At 41.1% G+C, this 11,113-nt stretch overlaps 1 protein-coding gene across 1 annotated transcript in view; it reads right to left on the reverse strand.

Moving 5' to 3' along the window:
• The window catches only part of LOC126394085 (solute carrier family 12 member 2-like), a 27,518-nt gene extending 19,372 nt beyond the window's left edge, over window positions 1–8,146 (reverse strand). Inside the window, exons 1-6 of the mRNA XM_050050689.1 lie at window positions 7,251–8,146; window positions 4,097–4,222; window positions 3,857–3,932; window positions 1,785–1,880; window positions 1,253–1,392; window positions 1,044–1,154 (exon numbers count right to left, since the gene is read on the reverse strand). Of these exons, the coding sequence (XP_049906646.1) occupies window positions 1,044–1,154; window positions 1,253–1,392; window positions 1,785–1,880; window positions 3,857–3,932; window positions 4,097–4,222; window positions 7,251–7,706 (1,005 nt within the window). The 5' untranslated portion in view covers window positions 7,707–8,146. The remainder of the gene's footprint in view (window positions 1–1,043; window positions 1,155–1,252; window positions 1,393–1,784; window positions 1,881–3,856; window positions 3,933–4,096; window positions 4,223–7,250) is intronic.
• Window positions 8,147–11,113: the final 2,967 nt, after the last annotated feature.

Raw genomic sequence — 11,113 nt, forward strand, 5'->3', positions numbered from 1 at the left:
ATTACATTTATTACAGGTACCATCATCATTGAAGTAGGCAGGGGAATAGCTAAACACAGCAGAGACCGAGAGTGAGTGAAAGACATCGCTAACTGCTAAACTAAGTTAAGACGGGGCGAGTGGGGGGTGGGGGGGTGGTGGAGCGCAGAGGTAGAGGGAGGTGTGGCTCATGACACACTTTGTTTTGGTCTACAGGCAGTGCACAACAGCAAACCTAGCGGTGAAACGATTTCGCTTTTTGCCCCTTTAAACTTCGATAGTTTTACAAAAAACTGTGCCTTTCTTGGCTTGTAAAATTGTTTTAAATTGACAAACATTGTATGTGTAATTCATGGCACAATTCACATGGGATCAAAAACGTATTGTCTCTTACCATTAACTACCGGTACTGTACATATCTTTTCAGAAACAAGGTCCCATGGTGGTCCACCTGAAGGGGATGGACTACACCTCAGGAAATGTGGACCAGAATAGCAACAAGACAAAGAGTCCACCGCTACACTTGTGCACAGCAGTGCATCAAGCTAAATGTTAATACAATGCTAACAATGCTAAAATGTTGATGTTTATCAAGCATGATCACCATGTTCCGCATCTTAGTTTAGCGTGAACACAAAGTATAGCTGAGGTTGATGGGAACGTCATTAGTTTTGCTGGTATTTGATCATAAACTAAAGTACTGGACTCATTAAAATTTTGAGGAGAATCACCAAAGTTATTACAATTCATCCTAAGGGGAACATGAAAGTCTGAACTACATTTCATTACAATCCTTCCAAGAGTTGTGGAAATATTTCACTAAAACACTACTGTGGCATGAGACAAAAACTCAGGGAATCAGCAAAGTTGTCAGGATTCATCCTCTGAGGAACATGAATGTTCAGACAAAATGTCCTCTTACTCTATCCAATAAATGTAGACATTTTAGTCTGGACAAAAAGCCACAGTTAGAAGCTATGAAGTCAAGGTGTCAGTCTTTGAGATATCAGCAGAATTTTGGGTTGTCCACTGATTTCTGTGATATTATGGATTTCCAGTCCTACCTTGGCTTCCCACTCCATCCCAGCTACAGAGATTCCCAGCAGCAGGATGACGGTCAGAGTCCCAACGATACGAATGTCATTTAGCTCATCAGTCATCAGAGCATCAACATCCTGCCACCAAAGCAGAAACAAAATCAGTATCAAAGTCAGTGCTTGACATACAGAGGGACAGAAAGATGTTTGAATGGTTGCACCAAAGTATTTCTCACATTAAGTAACTCAACGACCGTCTCTGCAAAGCCTACGACGTACATGGCCACAGCCACGGCGTTGGCGAACGCAAAGATGAGACCAATGGAACCTCCGAACTCTGGTCCCAGACTCCTGGAGATCAGGTAGTATGCTCCACCTGGACAGCAGTGATACACAACATTAATCATTGTTGCCTCATGTTGGTTCACCTCAGGGATAAAGAGTCTTTGTCAGGGACACTTGTACAGGGATGATGGCTGTAAACACAGAGCTTTAATTTAACATGCTGGTAAAACAGTCACTTCTAAAGGATGCTGACTCCCTGGAAACTTCGGTCCAACTTTTCTGACATCCTCTTGACTGAGCCTTGATTATTCTTACATCAAATATGTTTGTGGTTCAGTGGTTTGAGCTGGTTTACAATAATGTTTGTATGTTTTACTTCTGAAAGTCTGATTATAAATGCAAATGTTTTTATCCAGCCATTTAGGGTTTTAAAAACTCAGAAAACATTTCAGAATAAAAGCCTGTGTACAGTTGGTGTCTCACCTCCACGTACGAAGCCGTTGGTTGCTATAGCAGAGGTAGACAGACCAGTGATGGTGGTGACCAGAGTGGCCATGAGAATGATCGCAATGGTCAGTCCTATTGCACGTAAACAAGTGAAAGCAATGGAAAACAAACAAACAGTGACATTAAAAGATTTTAAGAAAATAACTGACAACTGATCAGTAGCTAACCATGTCAATGTATTTGCCAGTAAATGTTTCAAGAAGCAACATGTGTACCCTGTTACAATACAAAATGCAAAAAATGTAATTTTGTGTAAGCTAACCCAACTTTTTTCAGAACGTTCATTTATACAATCTTATGGCTCTCATTTTATATCTTAGACCAGTCAGGCTCATTTCAAACTAACAGTTAAAACAGCAACTGGTTGCTACAAAACCCATGTTTAGGGCCTTAAAGACAGCTGTAAAAAAAAAAAAAAAAGGAATGGGTTGTTACAAAACACCCAGAGCTTTAAAAACAGTGATGGGTTGCTACAGAACATCAAAGTTAAGTGCTTAAAAGACAGCTGGAAAAACAGTGACAGGTCACTACAAAACCCTCATATTTGGTGCCTAAAAGGGGGTTGGAAAAATAGCGACGGGTTGCTACAAAACATCCACATTTAGTGCCTAAAAGACAGCTGGAAAAACAGTGACAGGTTGCTACAAAAACCCCACATTTGGTGCCTAAAAGGGGGTTGGAAAAATAGCGACGGGTTGCTACAAAGCCCATGTTTAGTGCCTAAAAGACCGCTGGAAAAAACAACGACAGCTTGCAACGAAACATCCACATTTAGTGCTTAAAAGACAGCTGGAAAAACCGTGACAGGTCACTACAAAACCGTCATATTTGGTGCCTAAATGGGGGTTGGAAAAACAGCGACGGGTGGCTACAAAACCCATGTTTAGTGCCTAAACTACAGCTGGAAAAAACAGCAACAGCTTGCAACAAAACATCCACATTTAGTGCCTAATAGACAGCTGGAAAAACTGCAACAGGTTGCTGTAAAACATCCATGTTTACTGCCATAAACAGCTGGAAAAACAGCAACAGGTTGCTACAAAACCCCCACATTTGGTGCCTAAAAGGGGGCTGGAGAAACAGACAGGTTGCTACAAAACCCATATTTAGTGCCTAAAAGACAGCTGGAAAAAACAGCGACAACTTGCAACAAAGCATCCACATTTAGTGCCTAACAGACAGCTGGAAAAACTGCAACAGGTTGCTATAAAGCATCCATGTTTACTGCCATAAACAGCTGGAAAAACAGCAACAGGTTGCTACAAAACCCCCACATTTGGTGCCTAAAAGGGGGCTGGAGAAACAAATAGGTTGCCACAAAACCCATGTTTAGGGCCTAAGAGCGCTGGAAAAACAGCAACGGGTTGCTCCAAACATTAATGTCTTGTGCCTGAACGACAGCTGAAAAACAGCAACAGGTCACCACAAACTCACTGTTTGGTTTTTAAATTGCCACTGAACAAACAGTGTCAGGTCACTACAAAACCTCCATGTTTAAGTGTCTAAAAAGCCGCTGGAAACACAGATGAGTTGCTAAAACAAATTGGTTTTGTTTCTTGGGTTTGTTTCCTTAAAGAGACCAAAAACCAACAACCAGCGTCTCTTAGCTAGTGTCTGACATTGTGCCTTTAGTGAGCCCAGTGTGAGGGGAAGTCCTAGCAGTGACTTATCTAATCAGAGGTTTCACTTTCTCCTCAGTGGTTGACAACTAGGTATTTAGTTTGAATCATATCTAACAACCAAAATGGATTTCCCTGAAGTGGAATCTTATCAGTGTCCTTTTCACAAAAACGTTGAGAGCCACTGCTCCAGTGAGTTTTTATTCTGTGTAGCAGTGAGGCTCAGTGATGTGTTTTTAATACTAAAGGAAGAAGATATATCAGGCTTTGATAAACACACAGTACTTTTAGTAGACACCTTCATTGTTCATATGAGTCTTTTTATAGGGTTCGCTGAGGAAGAAAAACATTAGTTGTTTGTTTTTATAGCTTTGAGTTGTAACTACCGAATAATACGTCTATTGAGAAACTCAAATTATTTGTACGTACCGATTCCAGCCTGTCCAACAATCCAGGACATTCGGATAAAAAGCATCACACCCCAGATATTCAGCATGCAACGGACCTGAAAAACACACACACACACACACACACACACACACACACACACATGCATGATTACACTTGTGTGGACCTGCTTGTATTCCCAGATGGGAGGTGAGTCCCACCCTGTGAATAACGAAACTGCAGAATGCTCCTTTAACGTTTCTCCATGTACAGAACACTAACCAAGACTCCTTTGACCCAACCAAACTTGACAGTTCCTCCTTTCGCCTCCTTTGCTGCCAAAGCCGCTGCAGCCTCCTCAGCCGCTGTTGGCTCCTCTCCATTGGCCAGACCGTCCTCAAACGGCTCCTGACAACCAATCACAGCCAAGATGGAGAAGAGTGAAAGACAAAGAGAAAAAGTTCATCAATAAATCCATTAAAAAAAACAGTGCCGCAGGTGTGAACATCAATTTCATTTAATCATTAGATTTTATTTTATTACTCAAATTAAATTCACAAACATTTATTGATTATGAACATCATAATGACCTCATTATAAAAAAGGCTGATTATAAATTAAACATGAATTTCATATCAAAAACTTAAATAAATGCTTGAAATATTTGACTTGGTAACTTTTGATGAGCATTTGCCATTTTTTGACACTTTAGGAAGTGCTGTGATTTTCATTTATTAATCTTTACTTTAATTTCAGGGTGTTTTGACAGTTCACGTCCATTTTAGATGAACAGCGGAGACTTGTTACACAAGTTGCTGAACTTTGTTCTCCTCACACTAAAAATTCAAGCACTTGAACCTCGTAGATACTGTTTTACCGAAAATCCATGAGTGTGCTGGAGTAGAGGTAAAACACAATGTTTTCACTGTCCTACTTATTAGTAACTGCGCATATAAATATATATACTTAAGAAAAAGTAATCCACAATAATGTTGCTTGACTGAGTGAACCTGAAAGCTAAGCTCACGTGACTGAAAGAGAAAATACAAAGACTTGAACCTTGAATTTCTCAGAACTTGTTAAAGTGACTCCTTACTTACAGAAATATTATGGCATGTATGAAATGTGTAGTTTAATGTTAACATCATAAGAACAAATTCATGCTGACCACACACTTGTGTTTAATGTATAGTGTGAATTTATAATGAGTTGTGTGTCAAAGTGATATTTATGTGTTGATTTTGGCACTACAGAATGACTTAAATATAGTGTCTTTAACTAAGTTATATGTGATATATATACATGAGTGGAATAGGCAACTGAAGGGCCTACCAGGCACAGGCCCAGGGACCCAAAGTGTCAGGGGCCCCCTTGGCATCTCCTGCAAATTGTCACTCAAATAAGCACGGAAGAGACACAAAACGACCACAAAGAGACAAGACATACCTACGAAAACAGGCAAAACACAGCCCAGTCCCCAGAAAACAAATGTATTGTACACATTGTACATTTCTGCAAACCATGGATACATTAGCATGGTATTATGTAGCAGATATGTTGAGAGGTTTAGGCACAAAAACCACTTGGTTATGGTTTGGAAAAGATCATGCTTTGGCTTAAAATACCCAGTGTGGGGGACATTTTCCCTGCTGGAACAGCAGTCTTGGTAAAACACAACCACTTTTCATGGTACTATCCCTGCTGGAGGAACAGTGATAGGTTGCTACAAAACACCTACATTTGGTGCCTGATAGGCCACTTGAAAACACTGATGGGTTGCTACAGTCCGCACACATTTGGTGCCTAAAAAGCGTCTTGATAAACAGTGACAGGTTGCTACAAAACATGCATGTTTGGTGCCTAAATGGCTGCTGGAGGAACAGTGACAGGTTGCTACACCACACCCATGTTTGGTGCCCAAAACACCACTGGAAACAGAGATGGGTTGCTACAAAACATTCACATTTGGTGCCATATAGGCCATTTGAAAACACTGATGGGTTGCTACAGTCCGCACACATTTGGTGCCTAAAAAGCATCTTGATAAACAGTGACAGGTTGCTACAAAACATGCACATTTGGTGCCATATAGGCCACTTGAAAACACTGATGGGTTGCTACAGTCCGCACACATTTGGTGCCTAAAAAGCATCTTGATAAACAGTGACAGGTTGCTACAAAACATGCACATTTGGTGCCTAAATGGCTGCTGGAGGAACAGTGACAGGTTGCTACACCACACCCATGTTTGGTGCCTAAAACACCACTGGAAACAGAGATGGGTTGCTACAAAACACCCACATTTTGTGCCTAAAAAGCTGCAACATGGTGCCTCACTAAATCATAACCAGTTTTGTTGTGTGTTGGTCTCGAACAGCGGCCTGCAGTGGTCTGCAGCTTGGCAGGTGTCTCATCAAGCAGCCACACCATCCACTATCCCATCCACCTCTCGATTAAAACGTCTGCTCATATCAGAAGCACTGATATGAGACGAAACATGCAAATGTACATATTCATGATTTGTAGATGTACAATGCCAAATTGTGCCGACTCATAACCAAAAAACCCAAACAAACCACAAAGTCTGTGTGTCTTCCTCCATGTAGGGGGTGGGGCCTTTCATGTCTGTGCCCAGGGTCTCATTGTCTCATAATGCGCCCATGTACACAAAGAATGTGATTTGTTATTTCACCTATGGAGTCGTTGTACAAAGAGCTCAAACATCATCCAACATCCTGCTGTCAGAATACTTTAACTGCTCACTATCAATGTACAATGTCGGCCTATGTTACAGCTACCTAGTCGTATCAGAGGAGTGGGAGAGTGGCAAGGGATGCCTGCAGGGTCATGAGAGGCAACATTGTGTGTGTGAGCATGTGCGTGTGTGTGTGTGTTGGGGTCATGCCTCCAGTGATGTCACTGAGCCCACTCAGTGTCTCTCAAATGGGAGTGAAGGATGTCCTTACCCGCTGTGAGGCTCCAAGGACAGAGTGATGTCATGTGCTGATCTGTGATATTGGGCTTTATGAATAACATTTAATTGAATTGAATTCAACGTGTCTAATCAAATTCAACTTAAAAATTCAAGGCAGCCTGGACACTAACAACATAAAACACTACATTTGTTGTTACATTCACAAATTAAGTGTTTTTAACTTGTGGTTGTTAATTACGATAAAAAGCCAATCAATCAATTTTATTTATAAAGCCCAATATCACAAATCACAATCTGCCTCAGAGGCTTTACAGACATCCCTCTGTCCTGAGGACCCTCACAGCTGATCAGGAAAAACTCCCCCCAAAAAAATAAAGTCTGAATACTTCTTCCACCAAACTTGTGCGATAGTATCCATAATATTCCTACTGAATCATGTAGATTTTTCTGTGAGATCTTATTTTAAGCGATAAAGGAAATAAAAACATGTTTTATTGTTACTTTATCGAGTTCATCGTGCAGCTCCGACAGCGACGGTCTGAACAGCTTCTCTCCGGTGGCAGTCTGCCGGTAGAAGTCGATGTTTGGCACAGCGTCTATGGTGTTGTGTCCGAAGGTCCTCATGTAGTAGGTGTTGGAGTGGGAGTCGGAGATGTGCGTGTGTCCCGTGCCGGTTGAATGGATGCTGACCGAGTCGCTCCTCGCTGTGTCCGGCTCGTGGAAGACATCAGGCGGGAGCCCGATGTCCATCGCGCTGCCCAGCGCCCCTGTATCCAGGAACCCCACCACCCTGAACCGGCCTTTGGCCTCCTCGGGCGGCTTGGATCCATCCGTGGAGGCCGGGGCAGGAGCAGAGGCCGGGGCAGGCGCTGCGGATGATGCTTCTGTCACCACATCCACCTTGAAGCGGCTCTGAGGGGAGCCGCCACTCTTCAAGGACGGTTTCTGTCCCGACATGTCCGCCCGGATAGACGCTGAAACCCGTCCAAAGAGTCACTAATGCGCCGAGAGAGAAACGGTTACCGTGAAATAAACACCTGCTCCAAAACCGCGGGGAAGTCCAGGCAGCAGCGCCGCAGCATTTATTACCAAGCAGTCACAGCGGACACACGCAGACAGGAAGAGGAAGAAGTCATAAGACTGGAGTTCAAATCAAACGTTTAGACACAAAAGTTACACACAAACAGTCATTTACTCCTCCGAGCACTGAATGCGCCAGGACGCACGGCAAAGGTCTGTGCGTAATGTGCGTAAAGGACACCAACTGCCCCTCTCCTTCACTCTGTGTCTCTCTCTGTCCGTCTATCTCTGTGTGTCTCTTTCTCCGTCTCTATCTGTCCATCTGTCCACGAGTTGGCGAGCGTGTCGTCCCCTCAGATGGTGACTCAAACGGTTTATTGTCATCGCTCTTGTTCTCTCTCTCCTCCTCTCTCTGGGCTCTCGAGACATCCCAGCATGTCGGGAACACGGCGGAGAGGAGGAGGAAGGAGGAGAAATGATGGATCGGTGTCCATTACGCACCACTGTTTGGCACGCGTCCTGACGCATCCAAGTCGAGAGAAAAGGAGAGGAAGAGACAGAGAGGACACTTGAGATGACGACAGGGGACAGAGATGTTAAAGTCTAGATAACACTAGAACATGAATATGTTTATTATATTGAAGTGTTCGGGCTCAGAGAACCAACTGCGCATGCCCAGACTGACAACAGAACAAAGATGTTTTTCCAAAAGCTGCAGGAATGTTAAACACTTTACATGAACTATGCCTAACCTTACACTAAACCAAATGTCTCCAGTGTGTGTGTGTGTGTGTGTGTGTGTGTATGTGTATGTGTGTGTGCTAGCCTAAAACAAAGGGATTTGTCATCACTGCTGGTGTCACACCGAGACATTCACACACAGGCCAAGAGACGCAAGCAGGGAGGCGAAGGGTGCGCGCGCGCAGCAGCAGCATCGTTTGCATAAGAGACAACAGCTGCTTTCACTGACAGAGTGCTTGATGCTGAAGCCAAACACTGGATACTAAATACAAGGACAAAATGACAGGAACCAGTTTAACCAACTTCCCTTTTGCGACACAGTTGTTTTAGTTTGTTATGTTACTGCCACACTTCTGTTCATTTGAAGATGTCATAATGGTGCGTCACTGAGTCCCAGGTGCGTCACTTTTTCAGTGTTTTGTGGTAACAAATCGATCATTTACAATCATGAAACGATTAATTAAAATTTTTGTTTAAATGATACACTCTAAAAAAAATCACTCATTCAACTTAAATAATTACAGTAACACGTTACATGCATCTTTTTAAGTAGCTCCAACTCAAGGAGTCAATCCTATGAGTCTTTTGTAATCAGACAAACTCAGATAGTTTAGTACAACCCACATGATTTGCTTTGACATCCAAAAACTATTAATTAAGTTGAACCAACTTAATATTTAAAACTTTTGGTGATATTTGGTGGTCGAATTATTTATTTTTTTAATTCCACCCAACCCATTGTAATTTATTATGCTGGGAAAACTTAATTATTTTAAGTGTCATCCACTAACCTCATTATATTAAAAGTTAATTGATTCAATTCAATTGATTTAATTTTATGACAGAATAAACTTTCTAATCACTTGTAAGTTGTACTTTCTCTTATTGTTTACTAATGGGATACTTAATTAAACGAGGTAGACCTTATATTATTATTATATTATTTGCTCCCATCTGGCAGCACGGTGGTGCAGTGGTTAGCAGTGTCGCCTTGCAGCAAGAGGGTTTCTGGTTGAGTGACTGAATGTTTCCAATCTGAAATATAATCTATATAATATTAGTTTTTACAATATTTATGAAAATATAATATAAAGGTTAGATACAGACACAAAAAAGCATAACTATGCTGCTGACACACTCCAGAATCTATGGTTTATTGATCACAACACTACAAACAGCAGTCTCAAAACAGAAATACAAAAAATAAATGTTTTACTTTCTCAAACATATTTGGGTGAAATTATAAACTTTGCATGGTAACAATAAATGATTGCTCTGATCAGATTAAAGCAGCAACACTGCTGCAGCTCCATGTTTCCATCAGACTGTCAAAAATAATCCTGACTTTAGAGATTATTAAATCTAAGTGATTCACTATAAACCTGCTATCTGTCTGAGGTGCTGAAGCTCCACTGATGTGTTACATTCACAAACACTGACACCCTGTGGTGAATATGAGAAGTGCAGGAGCTGACTGAGTGTCACACTGATCAAACTCACAATGACCTTGTTGATTTTAAAGAAGAACTGCAGACAAAAAGAAACAGGAACAGGGGGTTTGTCACATTATTATCCCATTACATAGAACAAAAACAGCAAATAGGAGATGGATATAGATATGCAGGTAGGAAAGAGGCAGTGACCCTTTTGAAAAGACACCTGTCAGCCAATCAGAAATTAGTATGTTCGACAGCCATTGTATTAAAGCTGTTATAAATCTTTCTTGTATTTGTTTTTCTGCCTCAAATCTCTAAATAAAATCTGTCTGTACTTTCTGTGCACATCTGGGTCATTGCTTATCACTTTTGTTCCTGCATCTATAAACACATCAAATTTTTATAGGTTGTTGTTGGTTTTTTTGTCTTCAATACTTATGCAGCATATATAAAGTATACTATATGTTTTTCCATGGTTGTGGTATTTTACATATCTTCAGTAGTTAGGCTTTCTGCCTCGTTCTTATTTCTTCATCAGTAGTTTGCAGATTTTAGTTTTTTGCCATTTGAATATCTTGTGTAGCTTCCTGGTTCTCCTGTTTATCTGAAAAGGGACTCATTCATCTTTTGCAAACTCAACCAACCCAGCTGGCAGACAACCAATCTGCAATGCTGTAATATGGTTGAAATTATGTCAGTTTTAAACATTAATAACATTGACACAATGTTTAATTCTGATGGTTGTGAAAAGGTCAACAAAATTCTGATAAATGAACATAGAAATTTCCTAAAGATCTGCTCCAACACTGAAACAATTTTGAAACAACATTCAAGGTTTATGAAACAATATTAAAACAACATTGCGAAATCAACGTTGATTCAACTTTCAAAATGAAAACATTATTCAACAGTGATCTAACCATGTTCAACATTAGAATGTCATATGGGAAGGAACCAAGTGTCCTAATATAACTATATCAGAACTAGTCCATACCCACTGAGTACAGCATATCATACCATGACTTAGTCATACCAAAAATTAGAAAACACCAACATTGGTCCACAGGGGGAGCCACAGCGATCGGTCGCATTTTAGACATTTTGAAGCATTTGTCTGTTGTTATAGCGCCACCCAGTTGCCAATTAGAGTTAAATTTCTCCAGTCAC

This window comes from Epinephelus moara, chromosome 8 (genome assembly GCF_006386435.1).
Source record: "Epinephelus moara isolate mb chromosome 8, YSFRI_EMoa_1.0, whole genome shotgun sequence".
Lineage (NCBI taxonomy): Eukaryota > Metazoa > Chordata > Actinopteri > Perciformes > Serranidae > Epinephelus > Epinephelus moara.